This window comes from Odocoileus virginianus, chromosome 7, assembly GCF_023699985.2.
Source record: "Odocoileus virginianus isolate 20LAN1187 ecotype Illinois chromosome 7, Ovbor_1.2, whole genome shotgun sequence".
In the NCBI taxonomy this organism is placed as follows: domain Eukaryota; kingdom Metazoa; phylum Chordata; class Mammalia; order Artiodactyla; family Cervidae; genus Odocoileus; species Odocoileus virginianus.
Window position 1 is genome coordinate 44,441,793 of NC_069680.1, and position 27,854 is coordinate 44,469,646.

Below are 27,854 nucleotides of genomic sequence, written 5' to 3' on the forward strand. Positions count from 1 at the left end.
CATTAGCTATATTAATGTAATTTATGAGCTAATAAGTTGAAACTAATATGCACTTGTCGTCGTTCAGTCACTCATTTGTGTCCGACTCTTTGCGACCCCATGCACTGCAACATGTCAGGCTTCCCTGTCCTTAACTATCTACTGGAGTTTGCTCAAGCTCATGTCCACTGAATTGGTGATGCCCTCCAACCATTTTATCTTCTATTTCCCACTTCTCTTCCTGCCTTCAGTCTTTCCCAGCATCAGGGTCTTTTCCAATGAGTTGGTTCTTCGCATCAGGTGCGCCAAAGTATTGGAGCTTCAACATTAGTCCTTCCCATGAATATTCAGGGTTGATTTCCTTTATGATTGACTGGCTTGATTTTCTCGCTGTCCAAGTGACTCATGAGAGTTTTCTCCAGCACCACAGTTCAAAAGCATCAATTATTTGGCAGTTAGCCTTCCCTATGGTCCAACTCTCACATCTATACATGACTACTGGAAAAAACCATAGCTTTGACTAGATGGACCTTTGTCTACAAAATGATTTCTGCTTTTTAATATGCTGTCTAGGTTAGTCATAGCTTTTTTTCTAAGGAGCAAGCTTCTCTTAATTCAGTGGCTTTAGTTACTGTCCACAGTGATTCTGGAGCCCAAGAAAATAAAATCTGTCACTGTTTCCACTTTTTCCCTATTTACTTGCCATGAAGTGATGGAACTGGATGCCATAATCTTAAGTTTTTGAAAGTTGAGTTTTAAGCCAGCCTTTTCACTGTCCTCTTTCACCTTCATCAGGAGGCTCTAAAGTTTCTTTTCATTTCTGCCATTAGAGTGGTGTCATCTGCATATCTGAAGTTGTTGATATTTCTCCCAGCAATCTTAATTTTATCTTGTGATTGATCCAGTCTGGCATTTTGCGTGATTTACTCTACATATAAGTTAAATAAGCAGAGTGACAATATACAGCCTTGACTTACTCCTTTTTCAATTTGGAACCAGTCTGTTGTTCCATGTCCAGTTCTAACTGTTGCTTCTTCACCTTCTTACAAGTTTCTCAGGAGGCAAGTCAGGTGGTCTGGTATTCCCATCTCTTTAAGAATTTTCCACAGTTTGTTGCGATCCACACTGTCAAAGGCTTTAGCATAGTCCACGAAGCAGAAGTAGATGTTTTTCTGGAATTCCCTTGCTTTTTCTGTAATTTTCTGTGTTTTCTAAACACGGCATGAACATCTGGAAATTCTCAGTTCACTTATTGTTGAAGCCTAGCTTGGAGAATTTTGAGCATTACTTTGCTAGTGTGTGAAATGAGTGCAGTTATGCGGTAGTTTGAACATTCTTTGGCACTGCCTTTCTTTGGGATTGGAATGAAAACTGACCTTTTCTAGCCCTGTGGCTATTGCTGAGTTTTCCAAATTTGCTGGCATATTGAGTACAGCACTTTAATAGCATCATCTTTTAGGATTTGAAATAGCTCTGCTGGACTTCCATTACTTCCACTGGCTTTGTTCGTAGTGATGCTTCCTAAGGCCCACTTGACTTCGCACTCCAAGGTGTCTGGCTCTAGGTGAGTAATCACACCATCGTGGTTATCTGGGTCATGAAGATCTTTTTTGTGTAGTTCCTCTGTATATTCTTGCCACCTCTTCTTAATATCTTCTGTCTCTGTTAGGTCCATACCATTTCTGTCCTTTGTTGTGCCCATCTTTGCATGAAATGTTCCCTTGGTATCTAATTTTCTTGAAGAGATTTCTAGTCTTTCCCACTCTCTTGCTTTCCTCTATTTCTTTGCATTGTTTACTTTGGAAGGTTTCCTTATTTCTCCTTGCTATTCTTTGGAACTGTGCATTCAAGATAGGTATATCTTTCCTTTTCTCCTTTGCCTTTTTCTTCTCTTCTTAGCTATTTGTAAGGCCTCCTCAGGCATTTTGCCTTTTGCATTTCTTTTTCTTGGGGATGGTTTTGATCACTGCCTCCTGTACAGTGTATTAACCTCTGTCCTTAGTTCTTTAGGCACTGGAGAAGGGAATGGCAAACCCCTTCAGCATTCTTGCCTTGAGAACCCCATGAACAGTATGAAACAGCAAACTAACATGCATGGTCATTTTCTATTACCCACTGAATGAATGGTGCCTTAGCTACAGGGAGTATAACCTTTTTATGATTTCCATAGCACTGTTCCTCTGTTTTTTCACCTTGTTTGGGGCCATAGAGTAGTTGAGAATTCAGGGCAGTTGAGAATGTAGGATCTGTAAGATCACTAGGAAGTGGGAGTGTGCAGGAGCGAGTGATCCACATGGTACGGCTCATCCTAAGGGTAACCCATTCATGAAAAAGATGATTATATAATAATATGAGTTGTTAGCAATAAATAACTTGGATGTGAGTAGGTTTATAAGTTAAGGTAACAAAATACTACCCCCCACACGAAATTCATAACCACTGTGGCTATTTCTTAATTATTTGTTGTTAAAAGACTATAAGGACTACATAGAGATTATATGAAAATTGTAGCTATAATATAACCATTTTCCCCCCTCTACCTGCTACTAAAAAAATCTCCAGAACAAAATATGTGATTTCTGTACTTACTAGGGTAGGACTAGGGGATTGATAGTTATACAGGATTGATGTTTTCTGCTCTTAAAAGGAAATGCAAAGCTATTTCCCTATGAAAGTGAATTTACTTTGCTTCACTGTATCTGTACTTTGGGTAAGCTGATTAACCATGTAAACTTTTCAAGAAATCAGCCTTCAGAATAGTGATAAAGGAGACAAACCAGAAATATGCTACAGTCTGCTCACCTGTGACTTTTCAACCAAAACTAATTTTTGTAGCAAAATATAGGTAAAGCAGTATATGTACAGGTTGGATGTGGTGGAAACATTGAATTAAAGTAACTATCTTTCTTATTGCTATGTTTACTTTTTATAAGTTAACCTATGTTAGGCTCACATAGTATAAAACCTACTTCATCTTTATTGCTAGACTAGTAATTTAATTTCTCCCTGACAAGGCTGTTCTGAATATGTTCTATGAATCTTTTGATATGAAACATAAAATTTTCTAAAAGGATAATGTGTATATCTGAATATCAGATACAAATCCAATTTCCTGAAGTATCTTATGTAATTATCTAGTTTATTATAGTCAGAGAACAACATGAAAAAATGCTTTTTTTTGATCACAAAAGCTATATTGCACTTGCTTTAATCTTATCTCAAGGTTTAGGGATATGTCTATATAGTATGCATGACTCAAGTCTCTTTTCTCAGGATATTCAGGATTTATTTGTGAGCTCTGAATTTCTGATTATCATTTTCAACTTGCTTACATCCCATCTCTCCTGATAAAGGGTTCAGACATTTTTATAACTTGTCTTCTTAAAGGGAAGAAGGATTAGTCCTTTCCACTGGTGAAGTTCCACCGATGAAGTCATAGGTGTGAAAACTGTGTCATAAGTACAAAATTAGTTAAAGGGGAAGTAGAACAGAAGTGTGAATCAGTGGGAAAGAAAGTTATTCCACTTTGGGATGACTTGGCTACAGTTTTATAAAATGTTAGGAGACTGTCTGATAAAAATAATGCATTGGTTGAAGATTATTTTTAAAAATTCATTAGAATAAATGGGCAAGTTTGTTATAAAAGTAAATAAGACTGAATCTCTTAAGTTTCCAAAGTAGCTGGAATCCTTAGAATAAACTGAGAATCTGAAGGAGCTAAATTATGAAAATGTAACTACAAACATAGGAAAATCTTCAAAAATCAACTCATTAGCTTTTCAGAAACCAGGCTATAGAGCAGGAGTAATGCCATGATTTTCCTCTCCTTTTTGAGGCAGAAGAGACAATGTAATTATAGGTATTAAAATGTTATCCAGTATGCTTTTAGTTAGTATGTTAAAGAAATCTTGGAATCCTTTATGGGATTACATAATTACTGCTGCCCAAGAGCATTTAAACTATTGCATGAAGGAAAAGAATATGGATTGTATTTAAAAAATGAAAACTTAACAAATAAAATTTGTTTTCACAAGTATACTACTGAATGTAAAAATGGATAAATTCTTGGAGTGGCAAGATGATGTTCCCACATTATATAGTGAGTTTTGGGGTGAGGGGATACTCTAACTGGGGACATCAGTATATTGAGAGGACTGGGATTTTTTTCCCCCCAGTCCTATTGAGGTATAATTGAGAAATAATACTGTAATATATTTAAAATGTTTTAACATGATTTGATATACATTGTGAAAAGTTTCCCACCATGTTAATGAATTAATGCATCCATCATCTCATGTATTCACCTACTTTCCCCCTCTTTTTCTTTTTTGGTGAGAACACTCAAGTTATACACCCCAAGCAAATTTCAGTTATACAGTACATTCTTATCAATTATAGTCACCATGTTATAGTTAGATCCTATGACCTTATTCATCTTCAACTGAAAAATTATACCGTTTTACAAGCCTCTGCCTATTTACATCAACCACCATTCTACTCTTTGTTTCTATGAGTTAGATCTTTTTTTTTCCCTTGTATTGATACCGTACAGTATTTGTCTTCCTATGTGTAGTTTATTTCACAGAATGAACCCTCCAGGTTCACCTATGTTGGAGATGGCAAGATTTCATTCTTCTTTAGGTTGAGTAATTATATTCCATTGTATACATACTTATATCCCTTTATAAAAAATCCATTCACCCATCCATCGACACTTGGGTTTTTTCCAATGTCCTGGCTTTGTAAAAAATGTTGCAGTGAACATAGGGCATGAACTTGCATGAACTTTGAATAGTGATTTCATTTCCTTTCGATGTATACTCAGAAATGGGGTTGTTAGATCATATGATAGTTCTATTCTTAATTTTTTGGGAAACCTCCGTACTGGTTTTCTACTGCCTATACTACTTAATATCCCCATCAACAGTGAGCAGATTTCCTCTTTGTTCTCATTCTTCTCAACATTTGTTATCTCTTATCTTTTTGATGATAGACATCCTAACAAGTGTTAGGTGATAATCTTACTGTACTTTGGATTTCCTTTTCCCTGATAATTATTGAACACCCTTTCCCGTACCTATTGATTATTTGTATGTCTTTTTGGAAAAATATCTGGCTTCTCTGTCAATTTTTTAATTGAATTGCTTGAGTTTTTGGCTGTTGAGTTGTGTAAGTTTCCTATATATTTTGGACATTAATTCCTTGTCCTACCGGACAAATGGTTTGCAAATATTTTCTTCTATTCCACAGGTTGCCTTTGCATTTTGTTGACTTATTCTTGTGCTGTGCATACTGTTTGTATGTAGGATTGTATTAATTTTAAAGAGCTTTTTGTGATCTTAAAGATGCCTTCTTAATTGAACAGATTCTTTAGATTGGGTACTAATGTCTCTTATCTAGATCCCCAAGAGCCTGCCACAGCAGGGGGAAGAATTTAAGGGCTTGAATCTCATTGCTGTGTGAGATTTGATATTTATCTCTTACGGAACAATTACATGTAGCCGGGCTGCCAGATAGGGGCTTTGTAATGAAGCAAACTATGTTTAGATCCCGAATGTATTACAGGGGTGTCAGATAAGTGCCTGGATCATTGTGTATGTACTGTCAAAGTGTTTGCATGTACAATACATTCCATATTTACCAAATCAGTATGTTTGATATTTGTTTGGAATCTACATTCTGAGCTCTCTTGCTCACTCTCTAAAACTAGAGAATCACTATTGTAAAAAAGATACTGTAAAGATAAAACCTTAAAATTTAAAACATAAAATTACACCACAGTAACTGAGTTAATATAACTGGGGCATGTTAGATTATAAATTTGCATGTAATCTAGAACTGGAGTAGGTGATTGATTACAAAAATTGTGTTTTTCTGATCCAGTGATATGTCTTAGAGATAGAAAAGGAGAACATAAGCAACATAGCTAAATGTCAAAAATAATTCATTTAGGATTATTGTTCAAGTGTGTAAAGATGCATTCGACACAGAGAGTCTTCTGTCAGGAAATTTGGAATATAATAGATGAGAGCAACAAGTATATATAGTATTTCAATATAAAATGATATACTCAGATTCATAGGATAATATGGTGGCACTTATTAAAAAGACAGCTATAAAATATACCTTTTAAAGATTCTTCGGACAGTTACCAACTGAAAGTAATAGATTTTTTGGAGAATTTCAATCCACTTCTTCCTTATGACTGCCTTCTGCGTTTATGGATTTCATATTGTACCTGGCACCTCTAAGCAGGAATTTGATTCTTAATGTGCTTAGTGAGACTGCCAAATAAAAATATAGGTGAAATTGACAGATAAATGGCCAGTTGGGGGAATGCATGAAGGTCAAAAAGACATGTTGAGTTGATCAGTACAGTATTGTGTAAAAACTACATATAAATTGTATTATAGTCACGTTGTGTATAAAACTCACACATACAAACATCAAACCATGAAGTGAAATAGAATAGGAAAAAAATTTAAAAACCAAAGGTTCAGATTCTTACGTTTTGAATTAATTTTCCTAGGATATGAGACACTCATCAGATCAGTTATTATCATAATGGAAATTGTATGAAAATATAAAAAGATAAATTTGTATATCTGGAGAATTGAGAATTATGTTTCAAGAATCATGCAATCTGTGAGAAAAATTTGAACATAATTTATATTGGACAGTTGTGTGAGATGATTTATTTTGTCAACATAAATATTAAGAATTAACTTTCAGCTAATAGTGCATCCTTTGGACACAGTTTAATTTAATTTATATCGACTGTATTTGTTAAAGTTCTTGTACTTACATAACATTTAGGAAATGCTTTAAGATACATTATATATTAATTTATTTGGCCCTCTTAACACTATCCTGTAGAAAGCAGGGCAGAGAGAAATATCCTATTTTTGAAATGTAGGGATTAAGCCTGAAAAAGACAAACATTTCTTAATTTTTAACTGGCTGAGCTCTTCTGTACAGATTTTCAGTTTCTAATAATATCTAACTATATCCCAAACACAGTGTTCCAAGTTCATTTATTTTCTTGATCTTCACAATAACTCTGAGATAGGTGATCCATTATTTCCATTTTATATTTGGGGAAACAGCCATGGGATCAAACAGTTTATTGACAGTTATGCAACTAGTAAAGGTAAGACTCCATCAGACTTAGCAGAAGTTTAACCATTTTTCTCCTAATTTCCGCTCTGAAAGTGTAAGGCACTCAGTTTGTAAATCACTGATTTACTATGCCTATAGTATAATTGTACTTTTAAACTGTTCTTTAGTTGGCCTTAGGGTGTGATTCTCTAAGCTCTATCTCATAGTAATATTAAAGATTTGTGGTAAACAATTCAAATAGCATTAAAAGCTATAAAAAGAAAGTAGAAGTAACTGGTAATCACACTCAGAAGTAGCTGCCAGTATTTTCTTGTACATCCTTTGCTAATAACTCTGCTGTGACTTAATGGAACTATGATTTTTACATAATCGGGTTTATACTATGTATGTTTTGCAACCTGATTTTTCTTTTTTAACTCAATAGCTTATCTCTGTTTTTCATTGTTTGTTTTCCTATGTTTCATATGTTTGAATATTGGCTTATATGGTAACTTTTTGATTGTATTGAGGTTTGCCAGATTAATAATATATTTTTTTTAATTTTTAAAGGACTTACACATGCTAGTCCAACTATCACTGAAGACCAAAAGAAAAGTGAAGAAATGCAAGAGAGCATTTCAGATGAGGAAAACATTAGAGTTCTACAGGAAAATAATGAAAAGTTAAAAACACGTTTGCTCACCATTGAGAATGAACTTAAAAATGAAAAGGAAGAAAAAACAGAATTAAATAAACAGATTGTTAGTTTGCAGCAGGAACTTTCTTCTTCTGAAAAAAAAAGTTTAGGTTTTAGTATAGAGGTCCAACAAATTCAGTTGAGTTATGACAATGTGATTTCTGAATTACATGTACAGAAAAGTATAAATCAAGAACAGAAGGAAAGGATCATGAAATTGTCAGAAGAGATAGAAACTGCTAGAAGAAACATCACAAATAATGTTTCCCAAATAAAATTAATGCAAGCAAAAATAGATGAACTGCGTAGACTTGATTCAATTCCTCAGATCGCAAGCGCAGATTTACTCAATCTCAGGGATCTGTCCAGTGGTTCTCAAGAAGATAATCTGCCGAATACACACTTACATCATTTGGATACTGATTATCTGATAAGTAAGCAGGTTAGCGAGCGTGGTATTCAGGAACTTGGTGGGGAAAGGTCTTTCCACGCTGCTGTTGAAGCCATTTGGGAAGAATGTAAGGAGATTGTAAAGACTTCCTCCACAAAAACCCGTCGGATTGAGGAACTGCAGCAACAAATTGAAAAATTACAGGCAGAAGTAAAAGACTGTACAGATGAAAACAATAGACTAAAAATAGAGGAGAGGGAGAAGAAAAATCAAGATGAGTTACTAAAAGAAAAAGATAGTCTCATACAGCAGCTGAAGGAAGAATTGCAAGAAAAAAACGTTAGTCTTGATATTGAAGTACAGCATGTAGTGGAAGGAAAGAGAGCACTTTCAGAACTTATGCAAGATGTTACTTGCTATAAGGTGAAAATAAAGGAACTTGAAGCAGTGTTAGAAACTCAGAAAGATGAATGTAGCCATTCAGCCAAGTTAGAACAAGAAATTATGGAAAAGGAATCTATCATTTTAAAGCAAGAAAGAGATCTGAATGAATGTCAAGCATATCTTAAAGATTCTATCCAAAATGCCAGAGATTTAAGTGAAAGGGAAGTCAAATTGAAAGAAGAAATCACGCAATTAACAAAAAATTTGCAAGATGCTAAGCATTCACTTCAATTAAAGGAAGAAGAAAAGGAAACAAGCTGGCAAGAAACAGAAAAGTAAGCTAAAAGTTATTAAAAGGTTTTAAAAATTTGCATTTCTTTTATTGATTTTTCTACATAGCTTTTAAAGCATTTACGTGGGCATAACTTAATCTGGTTAAATATAGCATGTATGTTGAGAGAAGAACTTGAACTTTGTGTAAACCTTTGGGACTGAATGTTATTTACATGCAGAATTCTGTTTATAAAATCTTCTGAAATCCTCCTTGAAGTACTCATTCATGCTGTGGACATTCCAAATTTGTGAAAAGATCTAATTTTGTAGATGACTAGTCACACATATGATCCTAAGTGATTAGTGATATATCACTATAGGAAAGTGATTTGTGATTTTTAGGTTGAAAGAGGAGCTCTCTGCAAGCACTACTCTTACTCAGAATCTGAAAGCTGATCTTCAGAGGAAGGAAGAAGATTATGCTGAGCTGAAAGAGAAACTGGCTGATGCCAGAAAGCAGATTGAGCAAGTACAGAAAGAGGTTAGTTATTTGAAAAGTGTGGCCAATTTAAACGATAATGATTGTTTTCCTTATATATCATGTTTAGACACTAATTTTGGTATTGACCGGAACATTTGTCAACTCTGTAATTTTTTTTTAAATGATGAGAACTGTTATTTCACAGAAAATTTAGTCAGCTTAAACAAACTTAAGAATGTCTAATAGTAAGAAAAATATGTGCCTTATATAAGACTAGAACCTTTTTTTTTTCTTTTAAGGACTAAGCTCAAGTCCCCCAAAAAGTAAAAAGTAAACTTTTGTTTACAGATTGTATGTAGGAGAGTATGTAGTGCAGTTGTAACAAGTTTTTGTTATAATTTGATTTTTTAAATTTTTTTTAATAATTTGATTTTAAAAATAGGAAATACGTTCACATGGTTCCAAATTTAAAACACATGAAAGTATATATAGTGAGGGGAAAAACTGCCCTCAAGTTTCCCACCAAGGAATCAAATGTTACCAGTAATTTTTTTTTCTTCACTTCTCCCTCTTCCTCGGTTGTTCCTTTCTTCTCTTCCTGTTAAAAAATGGAAACCTCCAATAAATACTATGTGAACCTTGTTTTTTTCACATAGTGTATCTTGACTGTCTCTCCATCTCAAGATATAAAGAGTTTCCAGATGACTTTTTTAATGACTAGGAACATGTATTTATGGTTAATGAGTCTCCTATCATTGAACAATTAATTTCCAGTTACTGATGCAGTGATGTCATTTTGAACTTTTATAGGTCTTCCTGTGAAATAAATTCCTAAAAGTGGAATTTATGAGTCATTGGTTTGTACATTTTGATATTTATTATGCTTTTTAGAGATTATGCCAATTTACTCACCAGAACTAATGTATAAGAAAGTATTTTTCTCTATACTCTTATCCACAAAGTGGTATTTTATCAGTATTTCTTTGATATCTGCTAACTTGACATGTAAATAGTATATCTCAACTATAATTCTAACTTGCATATCTTTAATTAGAATGAACATTTTTTTGGTTTACAATTTATTTGTTTTTCCTCCTGTGGTCTGAGTATTCGTATTCTTTGTTTTAATTTAGGTTATTATTTTTTTTATTGTTATTGCTTTATGGTAGCTTACTATATATTTAGGAAAGTAACTTTTTAAGGATATTAATTGTGGATAACCCCTGCACCTGACCCCTATGTTGCCATTTTTCTTGATTTTGATTATGGTGCTTTTTTCCCTTGGAGCAATTTATTTTTCTTTTATGACTGCTATACTTTGTATCATAATTAAGACTTTTTTAAAAGTTGAAATAATTTTAAATATTTTTCATTCCTTACAGTTAGTTACAAAAGAATACTTAAATTCTAATGTCTGAAGACTATTCACACAGCAGTTGTTTGTGGGTCTCATCCATTTTTTGTTTCCTATCCCCAATAAAGTTACTATAATGAATGTTTTATATTTGTCTTTTTTTAGATCTGTTAAAAATGTAAGTTAAGCTATATATATATATTTTTATTTCTACACATTGTGTTCTGAGACATCCACATCATATTCCTGAGAGTTGTTTTTGTATGGTTATAGTTAATCACTTTCACTGCTGTGTAATATTCCAAAGTGTGTAACTGTACAATTTAGTTATCTATTCTCTTGACCCATTTACATTGTTTTCGTTCTTTGCTCTTAGAAGAAAGAGTGATTCTATTTTAAACACGCCCTAGGTATGCATGTACAAGAATTTGTAGAGCATGGGGTCGAATTGTTGGGTCAGGAGGTAAAGGGGTATCTTATGGTTTTAAGTTGTGTTCCTCTCAGTGTCTGTTTTTATCACTAAATGTCTGTTCTTGTTTTCACTCTGAAATACATTCATTCATATTTTCTTTTAATTTTGCTGTACTTGTAAAAATTATTATGTTGGATTTCTTTATTCTTATGTCTGATTCTTTGTTTTTAAATTTTGGTTTATTTATTTATTTTTGGCTGTTGAGAGTCTTCGTTGCTGCACGAGCTTTCTCTAATTCCCACCAGTAATTGTTCACCACTTCCCACCAGGGAAGTCCTTGGTTCTGACTCCTATAAAATACATTGCAGCTACCTTCTAGCTTACTTGTTGAAAGTCAGGCCTTCTCTTTCTGTGAATGTCCTCAAAATAAAAGCCAGTCAATGTTACACTTATTTTTGTGATTATTTTTTCACTTAATTTTTTGTTATCTTGATATTTATTTATGTTTTTGTTAGTTTCTCAGTACTTTTCAAAAGATTTAAAACTTTTTTATCCAGCATTTGAAGTCCTTGAATAATTTTTAATGTAGCATAATAAAGCTCACAATAATACAGCATTAATGTAAAATTAAAAATGAATGAAAAGAATCTGGGTATAAACTTTTTGATCAAATAAATTATAATTTTCATGACTATTAGGCCTGTACTGGTAAGGAGAAGCTCCCACTATGATTTGGTAGATACCTTCCATATCCATATATGTAAAATAGTTACTCTATGTGTTTGTGTGTTTTTATTTTTATAAATGGGATCAGCTATATATAAATACTGCTTTTAAAATTTTTTCTAATTTTAAGATTTTTTTTTTCATAGCTTTAGGTGGTATCTCTTTTTGAGTAATGTTTTATTGTGCAGTTGACTAGTATTACCCTAAGGGCGAGAATTAAGAGTGTTTTCTGTCTTTCAAAATAAGCAATGTATAATGTTAATGCTAATAATAATAGAAGCTTACTCTGGATTGGTTGTTCTGAGTTTACATGTATCATCTCATTTAATTTTCATACAAATGTTAGGCATAGGGACTATTTTTAGCTTCCATTTCATGACTAGGGAGACAGGCATTGAGAGAGATAACTTGTCCAGTGTTAGAGCCAGGATGGAAACTGAAGCAGTCCTTATGTGCATCTTGGTGCAATACATAGTCTCTGTATTATTGGCAGACAGTTTATGTCTGTAAAATTGATGAAGATGGTGTTTATTAGTGGAAGTCTCTTGTTTTTGAGCAAAATAAGATATAAAATTAACCTTATTAATGTATGATTATAAAAGGAATATATGTTTATTGTAGTAATTTTGGAACATACAGGAAGCCTAAAAAGAAATGTAAAAATTCACCTGAAACCAAAGAACTACTATTATTATGGTATCTCCATAATTTTTATGAAGGGGGATTTTGTTCAGTTAATTTCCTTCGGTTTGTGAGATCCCTAGGTATCTTGAAAATTGGCCTAAAGGTGTACTTTGATTACATGTTTTCTCTACTTATCCCTTTCCCTTCTCTCCCCTCCCTCCTTCTCCCCTCTTTTCCTTTAAGATTTGCATACTAACTCAAAGTGCTTTTTGATTTCTTTAATAGGTTTGTAGGATTAAGTTACCCGTAACACCAAAAATCAATTGACCTTCCCTTGCATGGGTAACTTTTGATCTTGTAATTGTTCTATTTTCATCCTCTACATGCCATTATTAGCTGTTAAGTCATTTCTTGTGTTACTGGATCATATTACTTAATAAATCTTGGAAATCAGAGTCAGTATTTTTCCCCTGGAGTATCTCTATTGATTTTTCCATGATAATGATTTCCCTCCTGCATGCATGGGACTATTCTGAGTCTTTTTTGGGAGCATTTGCAGAGTTTGAGATTCTGATAATTTGAGCTACATCATGTATGTTAGGATGTGTAATCTTTCTAATGCTCTTAAAAAGGACATTAATCTTTGAAACAGTGGCCTTAAATTTTAAACAACAAAGCAATTAGTATTTTTAGAAATACTTAATTTGATTTATTACTTTGTAGGTCTCTGTAATGCGTGATGAGGAGAAATTGTTGAGGATTAAAATTAATGAACTGGAGAAAAAGAAAAACCAGTGTTCTCAGGAAATAGATATGAAACAGCGAACCATTCAGCAACTTCAGGTAACAGTTTTGTTTTTAAATATGATTTAAATAGACTCTGCTGGTATATTTTAGTGTTTAGTTAAATGTATATATGTTTTTTAAAGTAAAAAATGGATAATCTGAGGATTATAACCTGGGAGACAGTCTTTCAGAAAGCTCTTAGGACTATTCCACCCATTAGAGGTCAAAGCAAAGTTGCATACTTTTTGAGACAAAGGATTATACATCAAATGATATATTGTTGACAGTTTACAGTACTCAGATATGAGTAGGGGGTAATCATGGCCCCTTTCATGATAAGAAGGAAGGTTATCTCCTAAGGAGTTACCTTGCTGGCACCAGGAGAAAATAGCTTTTTACCATCCAGCAGGCATTCCTGTGTCTTCTAAGCAGGGGTTAATGCCAGTGCATAATGCACAGTTAAAATAGGGTAGGAGGTGGGCACAGAGAATTTTATGCTTGTAAAATTTTCTTTTTTCCTTATCCTGCCTTAAAATGTTTATCACAGCTCAGGAGTCTTAGGTGGTAAACCCAGCCCAGTGTCTGGTCAAGGTGCCTATAACAGCTGGGATTGCTCCAGAGATTTGTTTGCATTTGCTGTCGGGGAAGGGCATCTCAGCCCCAGGTTTAGGGGAGATTCCGAGGCGTTGGGAGCCCCGTTTCAGGGGGCTCTGTTAGTCCGCCTTCATGTTCCCTGACACCTGCAGAACAAGAGTCATGTTTTCAGGAGATGTTTGGAGGCCTTTAGGAAGAAAAAAAACTGTTAAAATCCTACTTTCGAGAAGACAATTATTTCATGATTCCAACACCCTAGGGATCTTTAGGGGACTTTGAGGAACAGCTATGAGTATTTGGTGATAAATGATTTGAGCATCAATCCAAAGGAATGGTGAGGTGTCAAGACAGATGGAAATTTTGTTTATAGTGTGCCCTTATGTAGCCAGACACCGACTAGGTTCTTTCCCTCACTGCTGGACTACCTTGGACCGCCGCTGTCATTTTCCATCTATTTCCGTCCCCGTCTGTCTACCTCTGTCACTCTCCATCTGCTTCTGTCCTGTCTGACCACCTCCATCGTTCTGTAAGCCTGTGTTGTCCTCAGCGTTTCGGTCTCTGGTCACCCACTTCCACCATTCTCTGCCTGTTTCTGTCCACCTTCCTTGTTCTCTCTCTGTTTCAGTCGTGTCAGTGCTACCTGCATCATTCTGCATCCACCTCAGTCGCTTTCCATCTGTCTGCTTCTGTCATTCTCTGTCTACCTCTGTCATTCTCCGCCTGGTTCCGTCCTGCCCGCCCACCTCCTTGGTTCTCTGTTTCCCTTCTGCGGGTCCATCTCTGTAGTGCTGTTTCCGGTCTGTTTTGTCCCTGTCCGTCAACCTTTGCCATTCTGTGTTCCATCCATCTCTGTCCATCCACCTCTGTAGTTCCTCCCTCGTTTTCTTTCATTGTCTCTTCACCATCCTTCGAGCTCTAGATGGAAGGTTAGATTACCAGACGGGTTAAAACTAAAATTGAAGGATTTCCAGTGTCCATAAAGTAATGTTGCATCTTTTTCAAACCTTCCAGCTACTTTCTACATATAGGGGATGTGGGGGCTAAATTTTTTCTGCGTCTTGAGTTTACTTGATAAGGAATTTATTTATGGTTTACTTTGTTGTTCCCATATTAAATATATTTCTTACCCTTTATGCTTTTTGTGTTGTGTAAGAGAACATACATGCTAGCTTAAAATGTTGAGTGAAGAAAATGATTTGGCATTTTTGAGGTAGATTAAAGGTATAAAGTTGGGGGGGGTGTATTTTTGTTTTATTTTTTCCTATTATCACTCTCACCCTACCCTTTACTCTGAGGTGAAACAAACTTAGGAGCTTCAGACTCTTAGCCTTCATGGAGATAGATTTCAAAGTTAATAATAAACCCTGTTCAAGTCCCACTATTAAATATTGGCGTATGATTAAGTTTCATTTGCATTTCATATTCTTTCATTTGCAGGAGCAGTTAAATAATCAAAAAGCGGAAGAAGCTATACAACAGTATGAGAGAGTGTGCAAAGGTCAGAAACAAACCTCTTCTTGCAGTACTAAAAAGACTGCAAAATAAGTAGCTAGAATAACAATTGGTTCATCATTTTCCTTTGAAAATTCTGAAGTGAAATAAGGGCAACATAAAATGTAACTTTATCAAAAGAGAAAAGCATTGATTCTCAAGAGTAACTTACCACCCTGAAGTTTATCAGTGAAGAGGAATTAACTTGGATCAGTAACTTGGATGTGAAAATACATGTCCCTACAGAATCTTATTTTCTCCCACCCTTTTAGGCCATTGTCCCATAACCATCTCATATTTCTGTAATAGTTTTGGAATTTTCCTTTACTTTGGCCCCTTTGTCATTGTTGGCAGGTGTGAATAGATCTTGGCTATTCTATAAAACATTCTTTGAACCAGAATATAGTTTCTTTCATATTTTACTATTTTATTTCTTGGCCACATATTGAGATGTGTGGTGTAGGCCCATTTTGAGTACTCTTAATCTTCCATCTTCTCCATTCTCTCTAAACTTTAATCCAGACCACTTGTAACCTGCATAGTTTCAGATCTTTTTGGTTTTTGCAACCCGTCCTTTCCTTTATTTTTTAATTATTTGTCAACTCACTTTCTCTCATGTTTTTTTTAAGTAGTAGTACTTGTGTAAGAGTATTTTTTCTAGTATAAAGGTGATGTGTAAGAGTATTTTTTCTAGTATAAAGGTGATGTGTAAGAGTATTTTTTCTAGTATAAAGGTGATGTGTAAGAGTATTTTTTCTAGTATAAAGGTGATGTGTAAGAGTATTTTTTCTAGTATAAAGGTGATGTGTAAGAGTATTTTTTCTAGTATAAAGGTGATGTGTAAGAGTATTTTTTCTAGTATAAAGGTGATGTGTAAGAGTATTTTTTCTAGTATAAAGGTGATGTGTAAGAGTATTTTTTCTAGTATAAAGGTGATGTGTAGCTTCCCCCTTTTTGAAACTCTTTTACCTTGGCTTTTGTGATCTATTCTTCTGGTTACTGCCTTTCTCTCAGAATGGACCTTAGCCACTGTGACAAATTTCTTGAATAAGGCATCATTATCTTTTTTCTCTTTGTTTTCACTGTTGAGTTCCTTCACCTTCGTGATTTTAACTTTGTGTTAGACATTCTCTGACAAGCAGAAAAGTACATTTTTAGCTCTTAAGGGTTTCCCTGGCTTCTAAAGTTCTATTTAAATACTGAATGCCATTTACCTAGGTATCTTACTGAGTTTTTTAAATTGAGATACACAAACCATAAAATTTACCCTTTAAAAGTGTACAGTATTGGTAGCTTTTAGTATATTCACAAACTTGTACAGCCACTACCACTATGTAATTCCAGAGCGTTTTCATCACCCTAGAAAGAAATGCTGTACTGATTAGCGATCACTCTCCATTCATGCTTCCACCAGAACTCCAGCTTCTGCTTTTGTCTTAACATAGACATCTTCCCTCTGAGTGTGTTTCTTCTCCCTATCTGTTGCCATACAAACTTCCCTTTTCTTACAAGGACACCAATTATGTTGAATTTAGGGCCCACTGTAATCCAGTAGCAGGAGTTCCCCAGTGGCTCAGCTATTAAGAATCCACCTGCAATGCAGGAGACGTGGGCTCCACCTGTGGGTTGGGAAGATCCCCTGAGACTTCCCACTGGAGCAACCCACTCCAGTATTCTTGCCTGGAGAATCTCATGGACAGAGGAGCCTGGTGGACTGCAGTTCACGGGGTCGCAAAGAGTTGGACATGACTGAAGCAACTTTGCATTCAGGCACGCTAATCCAGTATGACCTTATTCTGAACTTGATTACCTCTGCACAGCCTCTTTTTCCTAGTAAGGTCATATTCACACGGAGTAGAAATAGTTTTTTCCCCTCACATCGTGGTGGGTATAAAGGAGTATGTCATTTTGGTTCACTTATTTATTCAGCTGCAGCAAGTCTTAGTTGTGGTCCGTGGGATCTTCATTGTGTCTTTGAGATCTTTTGTTCTGGCACACAGCTTCTCTAGTTGTGGGCACAGGCTCCACAGAACAGGCTTCGTAGTTTAGACACGTGGACTTAGTTGGTGCACAGCATGTAGGATCTTAGTTTCCTGACCAGGGATTGAAACCATATCCCCGGAATTGCAAGGCAGATTCTTAACCATTGGACGACCCGGTAATTCCTATTTGTTGTTTTGATTTGCATTTCCTAGTAATATTGAGCATCTTGTCTTCTGCTATTGGCCATTCATATATCTTCTTTGCAGAAATGTCTGTTAATGTCCTTAATGTGCTTTGCCTGTTTTGGGCAAAAATTGCCCCCTCTTGTTCCCTCAAACAATTCAATTGGGTTGTTTGCCCCCTCCCCCCACTTGTTTTTTGTGTGTGGGTGTGGAGTTGTGATTTTGATGTTTTCTGGATTCTAGACCCTTATCAGGTAAATGTTTTCTCCTATTCTGTGGGTGGTTTTTCACTTCCTGGATAGTGTCCTTTGATAGATAAAAGTTTTTAATTTTTTAAGTTAATTTTTATTGGAGTATAGTTGCTTTACAATGTTTACAAAGTGAAAGTTTTTCATCTTGATGTTACCTGTCATGTTTTGATTGCTTATGCTTTAGGTATCATGTCTAAAAAACCTGTTGCCTAATCTGAAGTTACCTAGGTTTTCTTCTAAGGGTTTTATAGTTTTTGGCTCTTGTATTTAGGTCTTTGATTCATTTTTGAGTTAATCTGAGTGTAATTTTGTATATTATGTAAGGTAGATGTCTAACTTAATTCTTTTTCATTTGGAGATCCAGTTGTCACAGCACCATTTGTTGAAAAGACTATTCTTTCTCCTGTTGCATTGTTTTGCATCGTTGTTGAGAATCAGTTGACCATAAATGTAAGGATTTATCTTCTAACTCTTAGCTCTTTCATTGTTTTATATGTCAGTCCTTAATGCTAGTACCATACAGTATTGTTACTTACCTTTTAGTGAGATTTGATATTGAGAAGTGTGAATTCTCTCACTTTAGTAAAAAAATAATAATTTATTTGGCTGCCCTGGGTCTTAGCTGTGGCACTTGGGATCTTTAGTTGTGACATGCCTACTCTTAGTTGTGGAATGTGGTATCTAGTTCCCTGACTAGGGATCTAACCCCGGGGCCCTGGCAGTGAGAGCGCCATATCTTAACCACTGAACTGCTGTGAAATTCCCAATCACTGAGTATTTCTAATCCAGAGTTTTACATGACATTTGTATGTCATTTCTTTCACAAGTTGGTGCTATGTCCCTTCTTTGCACAACCAACCTGTTCTCGAACATTATGCTTAAGCTTTTCCTCCTGAAGCCTTGCCAGGACATCATATAGCTTTCAGTGATCCTCTCCCCTGAATGTTAAACACTTGATTGATTGATTGTCTGCCAGTCATTTATTTAGCTATGTTAGTTGATAGCTGTCTTTAGGTAGCTTTGATGAAGTATCTAGTTCCTGTCCTTTTGTTTTATTTTGTGTTTTATTTGTTGTGTATTTCTCGATTCTTTTCTTGAAATAAAGTTCAGTTATTGGAGGCTATGATCAATGTAAATACCTTTTCTTTTACTGTTTCTACCTTTCACAATAGATGGATAGCCATTAGTGAAGTTATCATTGGTGTCTTGGGACTTTACTGATTGCTATCTAGATACTTAAATTCCTTCTTTTGAACCCTCTAATTTAGAGCAGATGATAGGATGTACGAACAGATTATTTGAATAAAATTGTGATTAACTATATAGTCAGTATATTTGCATATCATGCTTTTTCAAAGGAAGAGTTTGGGGTAGAATACCAGTACTTCTTTGATCCTAAGAAAGAATTCTGTTTCATTAATTCTCCTGGTGGCATATATCAATGAACAGAAATACTGAAAATTACTCAAGATATTTTCTCATTGTTTTGTTTTAAGCTTGCTTTATAGTAAGAGTTTTAGGGGGGCCATCTTTAGATATTTGTGTTACTTTTAGTGCTCTGAGTTTGAGCTATGCATTTATAGATTCATCACCTCTGACATGAATAGTAGTCTTGGTAAGAGGTGTGGGAAGTGAGCCCTGGTACTGTGTCACCAAAGACAATAAGCCAGTCTTTCCTCCTTATCTCTTTCAGGTAGGATTCGAATTATTTATAATCCATTATTTTAGTCATTTTTTCAAGGGCCAGAAACAGTTTTAGTAAGGTTATAATAGCACAGTTGTTCCTGAGGAGCTGGTTTAAAAAACACTAGAAGTAAATATTTTGCTTTGAAATTTTTTCTAGAAAAAATAATTACTTGAGATTTTCAAAATAGTAAATTTGGGATTGAGAATTTATTGTTTTAAGGAGGTAAAAATTTCAGTTTTAGTTTTGGTTTAAGAATATTAACAGTGAAATTTGTCAAATAAGGTTTTTTCTAAACCCCAATATATGTGTTTATTAGTACTGGTGTACCTCAGAGATGTTTCAGATTTGGTCCTGTGCATGCGTGCTAAATCACTTCAGTCACGTCTAACTCTTCGTGACCTTGTGGACTATAGAGCCTACCAGGCTCCTCTCCATGACATTCTGCAGGCAAGAATACTGGAGTGGGTTGCCATGCCCTCCTCCAGGGGATCTTCGCAACCCAAGGATCGAACCAGGTCTCCTGCATTGCAGGCAGATTCTTGACAGTCTGAGCCACCAGGGAAGCCCTTAGCACCCATGCACATAGTTAAATGGCTTAAAACAATGCAAATATGTTACCTTACAACTCTGGAGGTCAGAAGTCTGGAAAAGGTCTGATAAGGCTAAAATCAAGATATCTGCAAACTGTGTTCCTTCTGGTTGCTTTAGGGGAGAATCTGTTTCTTTACCTTTTCCAGATTAAGACATAGTAGTATTATGTTTAAAAAAACAGTCCTTACACCTAATTAAAAAATACTTTATTGCTAAAAAATGCTAACCATCATCAGAGCTTTCAGGGAGCTGTAATCTTTTTGCTGATAGAGTAGGGCCTTATGTTGATGCTGAAGACTGCTGACTGAACAGAGTAGTGGTTGCTGAAGATTGGGGTTGCTGTGGCAATTTCTTAAAGTAAGACAATGAGGAAATTGGCCGCATCAGTTGACCTTCCTTTCATAAACAATTTCTCTGTAGCATGCTCTGCTGTTTGATGCCTATTTACCCACAGTAGAATTTTTTCAGAATTAAGAGTCAAGCCTCTTAGACTCTGCCACTGCTTTACATTACATAAACTCAGTTTATGTAATATTCTGAATCCTTTGTTGTCATTTCAACATTTTTCACTCAGAATAGATTCCATCTCAAGAAACCACTTTCTTTGCTTATCCTTAAGAAGCAACTCGTTGTCTGTTCAAGTTTTATCATTAGATTGCAGCAGTTTAGTCATATATTCTGGATAACTGGCAGCACCTTCTACGTCAGCACTTGGCTGCTTCACCTTGCACTTTTATGTTTTGGAGACAGCTTCTTTCCTTGAACCTCAGGAACTAACCTTTGCTAGCTTGAAACTTTCCTTCTGCAACTTCCTCACTTCTCAGCATTCATGGAATGGAAAGAATTAGAGCTTTGCTCTAAATTAAGCTGTGGTTATTTTTGATTTCTATATCCAGGCCACTGAAAGTTTCTCTATATCATCAGTAAGTCTGTTTCGCTTTGTTATCATTTGAATATTCACCAGGGTAGGACTTTAAAGTCTCTTGAAGAACTTTAGTTTGCAGTCGTAACTTGAGTGTTTGGAACGAGAGGCCTAGCTTTTGGCTAGTCTCAGCTTTTGATATGCCTTCCTTACATAATCATTTCATTTCTAGCTTTTGATTTAAAGTGAGAGTTATGTGACTCTCCTTAAACACCTCCTTTCACTTGAACACTTGAAGGCCTCTGTAATGTTATTAATTGGATTAATTTCAATATTGTTGTGTCCTAGGGAATCGGGAGGTCCACGGAGAGGGAGAAACAGGGAAATAGCTGGTCATGAGAGCAATCAGAGCATGCACAGTCTTTATGGGTTAATCTGTTTTACATTGTTGTAGTTCATAGCGTCCCCCCTAGAAATACAGTAGTAACATCAGGGATGAGTGATCATAGGTCATCATAACAAATACAACAATAATGATAGAATTATTAAGATGTGATAGAGGCAAGAAGTGAACAAATGCTGTTAGAAAAATGGTGCTTATAGACTTGCTTGATGCAGGATTGCCACAGACTTTGAATTTTTAAAAAACATAGTGTATCTGAAGCACAATTAAGTGAAGAACAGTAAAATAATAGTTTTATGATTTTTATTAATAGCTTAATTGTATTGAAAATGATTAATTTTATTTGAAAAGCTTCCTATTCTGTCTGTTTATTCTTGCTTTCATCTGTACATCAGTTACTTATTTGATCCTTCATATATGCCAGTACTGGTCTAGGCATTGAAAATATAGCAGTGAATGAGACTAAGTTTTGTCTATGTGGAACGCATATTCTATTTAAGTTAACTTAATTTTCAATATGGATATCTAGATGTAGATGTTAATAATTTCTAAAGTGTTCTTTCTAAATTTTTAGATCTGAGTGTTAAAGAAAAAATAATCAAAGACATGCAAATGACCCTGGAAGAACAAGAGCAAACTCAGGTAGCACAAGATCAAGTGCTTGAGGCTAAATTAGAAGAAACCAAAAGACTGGCCACAGGTAAAACAAGATTGCTTAAATATTTCAAAACATACTTTTTCATTTTCTTTCTTTTACTGGTTTGCTTTCCTTTTTAATGTGGTTTAATATTTATAATAATTTATAATAGAAAAGTATTTATTGTCGTTTTGGAATATCCTGTCACTTGTTATGTTTTACTGTGATGAAGATCGTTGTATCTCATTGAAGAAAGGAATCAGTACACTTTCATAATAACTGGATGATAGCTTGCAGCGTTCCCCAGATGTTAAGAATAAACTTTCAACTTTTTCACCTTGCTACAGCAATTGGTATCATCTTGTATGTTTAGCTCAATAAATACTCTGATTCTATCGTTAAGAATACCATCAATGGGTTTTTGGTGGTTTTTTTTTTTAATTTTTGGGAGCATGAAGTTTCCTGTGTATTGGCACTCATTTAAATTGTATACTCAGAACACTATTCAATGAGTTATTGAGAGGTTTTTGTAGTTCTTGTCTAAGAATTTGGTAAGCTTGTAGAATGGGGTGTGTGTGTGTGTGTGTGTGTGTGTGAAAATCTCTCAGTCATGTCCGACTCTTTGTGACCCCATGGACAGTATATTCTCCAGGCCAGAATACTGGAGTGGGTAGCCTTTCCCTTCTCCAGGGGATCTTCCCAACTTAGGGATCAAACCTAGGTCTCCCGCACTGCAGGTGGATTCTTTACCAGCTGAGCCACAAGGGAAGCCCAGAATGGTCTCAGTTCTATTTAATATTTTGGCCTATGATCTTCTGCTTCTGGGCTCTGCTGATACCTGTCTGTATCCCATGCCACATACATCTCTGTGCAGTATAACTTTTTCGTGTACTTTAAAAAAAATTTATATTTCTTATCAGAATTGGAAGAATGGAAGGAAAAATGCAAAGATTTGGAAGCCAAACACAATCAAAGTTCAAATAAAGAATTTGAGGATAACACAGATGTACTTAATACAAAACTCAGTAAGCTTCAAGATGAGTTACAGGTATGATCTTTTTCTACATGTGTAATTGTATCTATATATTTATTAATATTTCTCATAAGAAGATGGTTTAGTAAATATTTTATAATTACTTTAGATATGGATGTACTCATGGCTGGGAAATGTTAGTATATAATTTCTCAGTGCACATTGAAATGACATGGGGAAGAGATTCCCTAGAATACAAGCTACTAAGTGCCAATGAAAATGCAGTGGTTGGGTCTTCAGTTTTACATATTTAATTTTTGTATCATCATGTCTTAAGTCTTTGTACCTATTTTTGTACTGTTTAAACTTCTAACTCTTCAAACACCACTGTAGAGAAGAAACTATTAGGAAAATTATTTTGATTATTGTTAATTTAGTTATTAAGCTGGAAAAGATTAGAATTGTATGTCTGAACATTGGAATACATTTGAAAATAGATTACTACATTTGAAACTATATTACTACATAGAAGATACCCTGTTTCCTGTTTATGTATTTTTCCTTATTTAGCTTTCACATGCCATGTGTAGAATAGAACATACAGGGCAAAGATTTTTTAATGGGACTTAACAAATATTATGTAAAATTTTATACATTTTATTTATTAGAAGTTACAATCCAACTGCAGTTTTGGCCTTGAAGAAAGCATAGTAATGAGTTTTGAAAAGATTGCATCTAAATTATTTTCTTAAATTCAAGCTGTATATAATCAGATATTAAACAAGTAAATCAGTTCTTTTCTTTTTTTGTAACTATTAATTACATACTGTAGAATTTATCCTTCCCATTGTCAGAACAAAAAGCAGCTAGAACAGAGTGGATAATCCATTAGTTATGAAAAAATACACTGATTACTTTGCGAATGTTCATAGTAAGGAATACTGGTGTGTTTTGCATTCTAAAATAATATGATCATGTATCTTATGTAATAAACTTTGTAATTCTGTAATGGGCTTGTGGTAATTTATCTGGCACAGTGGTTTTGCAAGTTTTAAGAACAGTAGATTTTTAAATACATAGCTTTTAGTGTAGTATTATTATTTTTGCTCCAAAAGAAGTTTTACATGAGTTTTAAACATATAAATGAGATGTTTTCGAACTTGAAGGATCTATGGAAGCCTCTTTAAAATTTATTGATCAACTGTATTTTCTATCCAGGTATTCCCTGTATTCTTTAATAAATATTTGTCCTGTTACACAAGTTACTCTTTGACATTCTGTGTACCTGGGAAAATTTTATTTTAGGAATCACAGCTAGAAATGACCACTATAAATCAAAAATTTTTTTTAATCTGGCATTTAGGAAGACTTGATTTTCTGTAATTCTTTCAGAAATTTCAGTTATTTCTTCTTAAGCTCACTGATGAAGGAAAGTTCTTAAATGGACTTTATAGCAAAATTAAGTTTGTAAATGAAATATTTAGGAAAGCAACTGACAATGTTCATTTTATAATCTGAAATATACTCAAACTTTTTCAATATTTAAAGAAAACTGCTTGTTTTTAAGTTTTCTAAAAGGTGAAATGAAGAGCTATGTATTATATGGAAATGTTTATAAATGCAGGTTTATTAACTGCTTTTGAAACATATGATAGTTACTTGTGCTATTTCTACATGTAGGAATCTGAACAGAAACATGAAGCTGAAAGAAAAAAATGGTTAGAAGAAAAAATGATGCTTATCACTCAAGCAAAAGAAGCTGAGAATCTACGAAACAAAGAGATGAAAAAATATGCTGAAGACAGAGAACATTGTTTGAAGCAACAAAATGAAATGGTTGGTAATAGTTATACTTTGCTGTGTATTTTGCCTGCTTTCTTTGGCTTTTTAAATTTTTGCCTGGGATTCTTAGATTCTTATGAGTGTCTACATGGTTGTGTGGGTTTGGTTTTTTGTTTGTTTTCAAGGCAGTTTGTCTATTTGTAAGATGAGTTTTCTATCCCAGTTTATCTTGAAGTTCTTATTTTTGGGAAAATAATTATTTCTCAATATCTAGATTCAGAACTTAAAAATCTTTTCCTTTTGACTGCCATGGGGTTCTATAATGTAAAATATTTGCATTTTGAACTGTAGATTCTGCTAACATGGTGTATGCATTTTACCTCATAAGTTGATTTTGTCAGATCTTTTTTATTTTTTAAAAAAATGTCAACTATATAGTTTCTAGAAGACTATAGGTAGAAATAACTTTCTGTTTTACATTGACTAGCTATAGTTCTCAAGTAATTCTGTCTTATTAATAGTTTGTGTTTTTTCCTTCTATTTTAATCTACAACTTAGTCTCTTTGATACTCAATCAGAAAAAAGTTCAAAGTCATCATTGACCTGGCAAAACTGTTGAGTAATATTATCTTCAAATATTTAAATATTATCTTTAAATATTGAGTAATATTATCTTTAAATGAAAAGATAACCTAACCCTAACCCTAGTTCCCTATTTACAGTAATAGTAACATGGCAGTATCACATTGCCATCTGTTGGCATTTCCTTTGTTTATGACAGAATTTTACTTATATCAGCTGAACTTTACTGTACAAACAGGAACATTAATTTTCACTAAGTTAAAGAAGATTTTCCCACAGATTTAAAAATTATTTTTTATTTTGAAATTACTTTATTTCCAGAAATGTTGCAAAGCTAGTACAGAGAATTTCTGTATACCTATTACCCAACTTCTGATGTTAGAGCTTATATAACAACAGTGAAGTGATCAAAACCAACAAATTAAGATTATTATTACAATACTGATTGCTAAATTTTGGATCTTACTAGAATTTCACCATCTTTCCCACTTTTTTTTTTTTCCCTGGATATAGGATCAAATCTAGAATACTGTGTTCCATTTAGTTGTCAGGTTTCCTTAGAATCTTGACTCTGTTTTCTTTGTCATATGACAAAGTATGTGAGACTAATACCTGTTATTACCATGGCACTCAGGTGGGCAATATATTTCACTTCATGTACCAATGCCACCTGACTGGAGTTACCTTCAGGAAGTGTTGTGTTGAGCAAGATTAAAATGCTGCATCTAACAGAAAATGCTGCTGCTGGTTCTGTTTCTGTCCATAGCCCATTCAACCTTCGGGACAGTAACAAGAGGCACGAAGTGAAATCAGAACTGTTGACTTTCATAGTTAGTCACTCCAGCCCCAAAGCAGGAATGGACCTACTTCTTTTCCTAATCAGTGGTCCCTCTGCAGCAATGCCAGCAAGTAAACCTCCTTTGAATTTTTAGTCCTAGAGCAAACTAACTTTTTCCTTTCTCCTATCTATTTCTTTACATTCGTGCCTAGGATGTGTGTCTGCAATATTTAAGAAATAAATTGTTGATTTTTTTAAAGCCTTTTAAATTGGAATACACACAACACAGTAAGTAAAAGAAATGTTGTTCAATGAATTATTGTAAAACCAGTCCCCAGTTAACTACCATTGAGTTTAAGAAACAAAACAATATTACCATCCGAGAGACCCTGTCTCCTCAGTGATAATAACTGTTCTGTCTTTTAATGTTAAACTTCAGTTTTGTTCATTTTTTAAAACTTTATATAAATAAAAATATGTAGAATGCATTTTCTTGGGCCTGGCTTCTTTAACTCAGTATTATGTTTGTGAGATCATTTATACTTGTTGCAAGTAGCTGGAGTTAGTTTCCTTTCATTGGTGAGTATTTCACTGTAGAAGTATACCACAGTCTGTTCAATTTAAAGTTGAAGATCCAGGGGTTGTTACTCTTTGGGGCTGTTATGAGTAAGATATCCTATAAACATTTTTATGTATTTCTCTTAGTGCACGTGTACATTCATTTCTATTGCATATATAGCCAAGAATAGAATTGCTAGTGGATAGGATAAACATCCCTGGAGGAAGGGATGGCAACCCACTCCAGTATTTTTACCTGGAGAATCCCATGGACAGAGGAGCCTGGCAGACTGCAGTCCATAGGGTCACACAGAGTCTACATGAATGAAGCAGTTAGCAGGCAGGCAGGCACGGTAATTATATGTGACACTCTAGTAGAATGCCAGACTAATTTTCAAAGTAGTTTTTACACATTTATACTGCAACTTGTATTGTTGGATTGAATGTTTGTTTATTGACTCTGCCTACTCAAGTCCCTTGTTTATTTTCTATTTGACTATCTTTTTTATACAGGAGTTCCTTACACTTTCTGGATAGGAGTGTGTTGCAGTTACCTTCTTTCAACCTCTGGTTTACCTTTTTACTCTCATTGCCTTTTTAGAACAGAAATGAAGAATTATTCTAATTAATTTTCTCAGTCTTTTCCTTTATGAACTTCAGTGACATGAAGATGTTCTCTTACATTATTTCCTGAAAGGTTTGGGGTTTTACCTTTCATATTTTGATTCCAGTATTAATTTTTGTGTTGGGGTGAGATAGGGGTAAAGGCTGTCATTGTTCTTGTAAATTTGAATTACCAATTGACCTGGTAGTACTTTTTGAAAAAGCTGTTACTTTTCTACTGCTCTGCAACTTTTGTTGTTGGTCAATTGTCCAGTGGTTAACTTTTGTATATGGTGTGAGATTATAAGTCTTTCTTTTTTTCCATTTGGCTGTTCAGGTGCTCCATCACCCTTTGCAGAAAAGACTTCTTTTCTCCATTGAGTTTCTTTGACATTTTATGAAATATCAATTGACCATAATATTTGTGGACTGTATCCTCTGTTCTGTGATGTCTGTATATCCTTAAGACAATATCACACTGTCTTTATTATTATTATTATATAGGGTAAAATGACATGGTATGATTGCTCCTACTTTGTACTTCATTTTCAAAGTAAACTAGTCTATGTCATTTGCATTTTCATATTATTTCTAGAGTCAGCTTTTCCACTTCCACTCACACACAGACACACAGATACACACACACTTGCTTGGATTTTTATTGAAGTTGTTTGACTCTAGATCTTCTAAGG

The 27,854-nt window shown here is 34.5% G+C and overlaps 1 protein-coding gene across 8 annotated transcripts in view; it reads left to right on the forward strand.

The window, feature by feature from the left end:
- The window catches only part of KIF20B (kinesin family member 20B), a 79,697-nt gene that overhangs the window by 38,522 nt on the left and 13,321 nt on the right, over positions 1-27,854 (forward strand). For all 8 annotated transcript variants that reach the window (XM_070470622.1, XM_070470623.1, XM_070470620.1 and 5 more), the window contains 7 exons: positions 7,648-8,884; positions 9,225-9,363; positions 13,143-13,262; positions 15,237-15,297; positions 21,824-21,949; positions 22,807-22,934; positions 24,540-24,695. In XM_070470622.1, the coding sequence (XP_070326723.1) occupies positions 7,648-8,884; positions 9,225-9,363; positions 13,143-13,262; positions 15,237-15,297; positions 21,824-21,949; positions 22,807-22,934; positions 24,540-24,695 (1,967 nt within the window). The remainder of the gene's footprint in view (positions 1-7,647; positions 8,885-9,224; positions 9,364-13,142; positions 13,263-15,236; positions 15,298-21,823; positions 21,950-22,806; positions 22,935-24,539; positions 24,696-27,854) is intronic.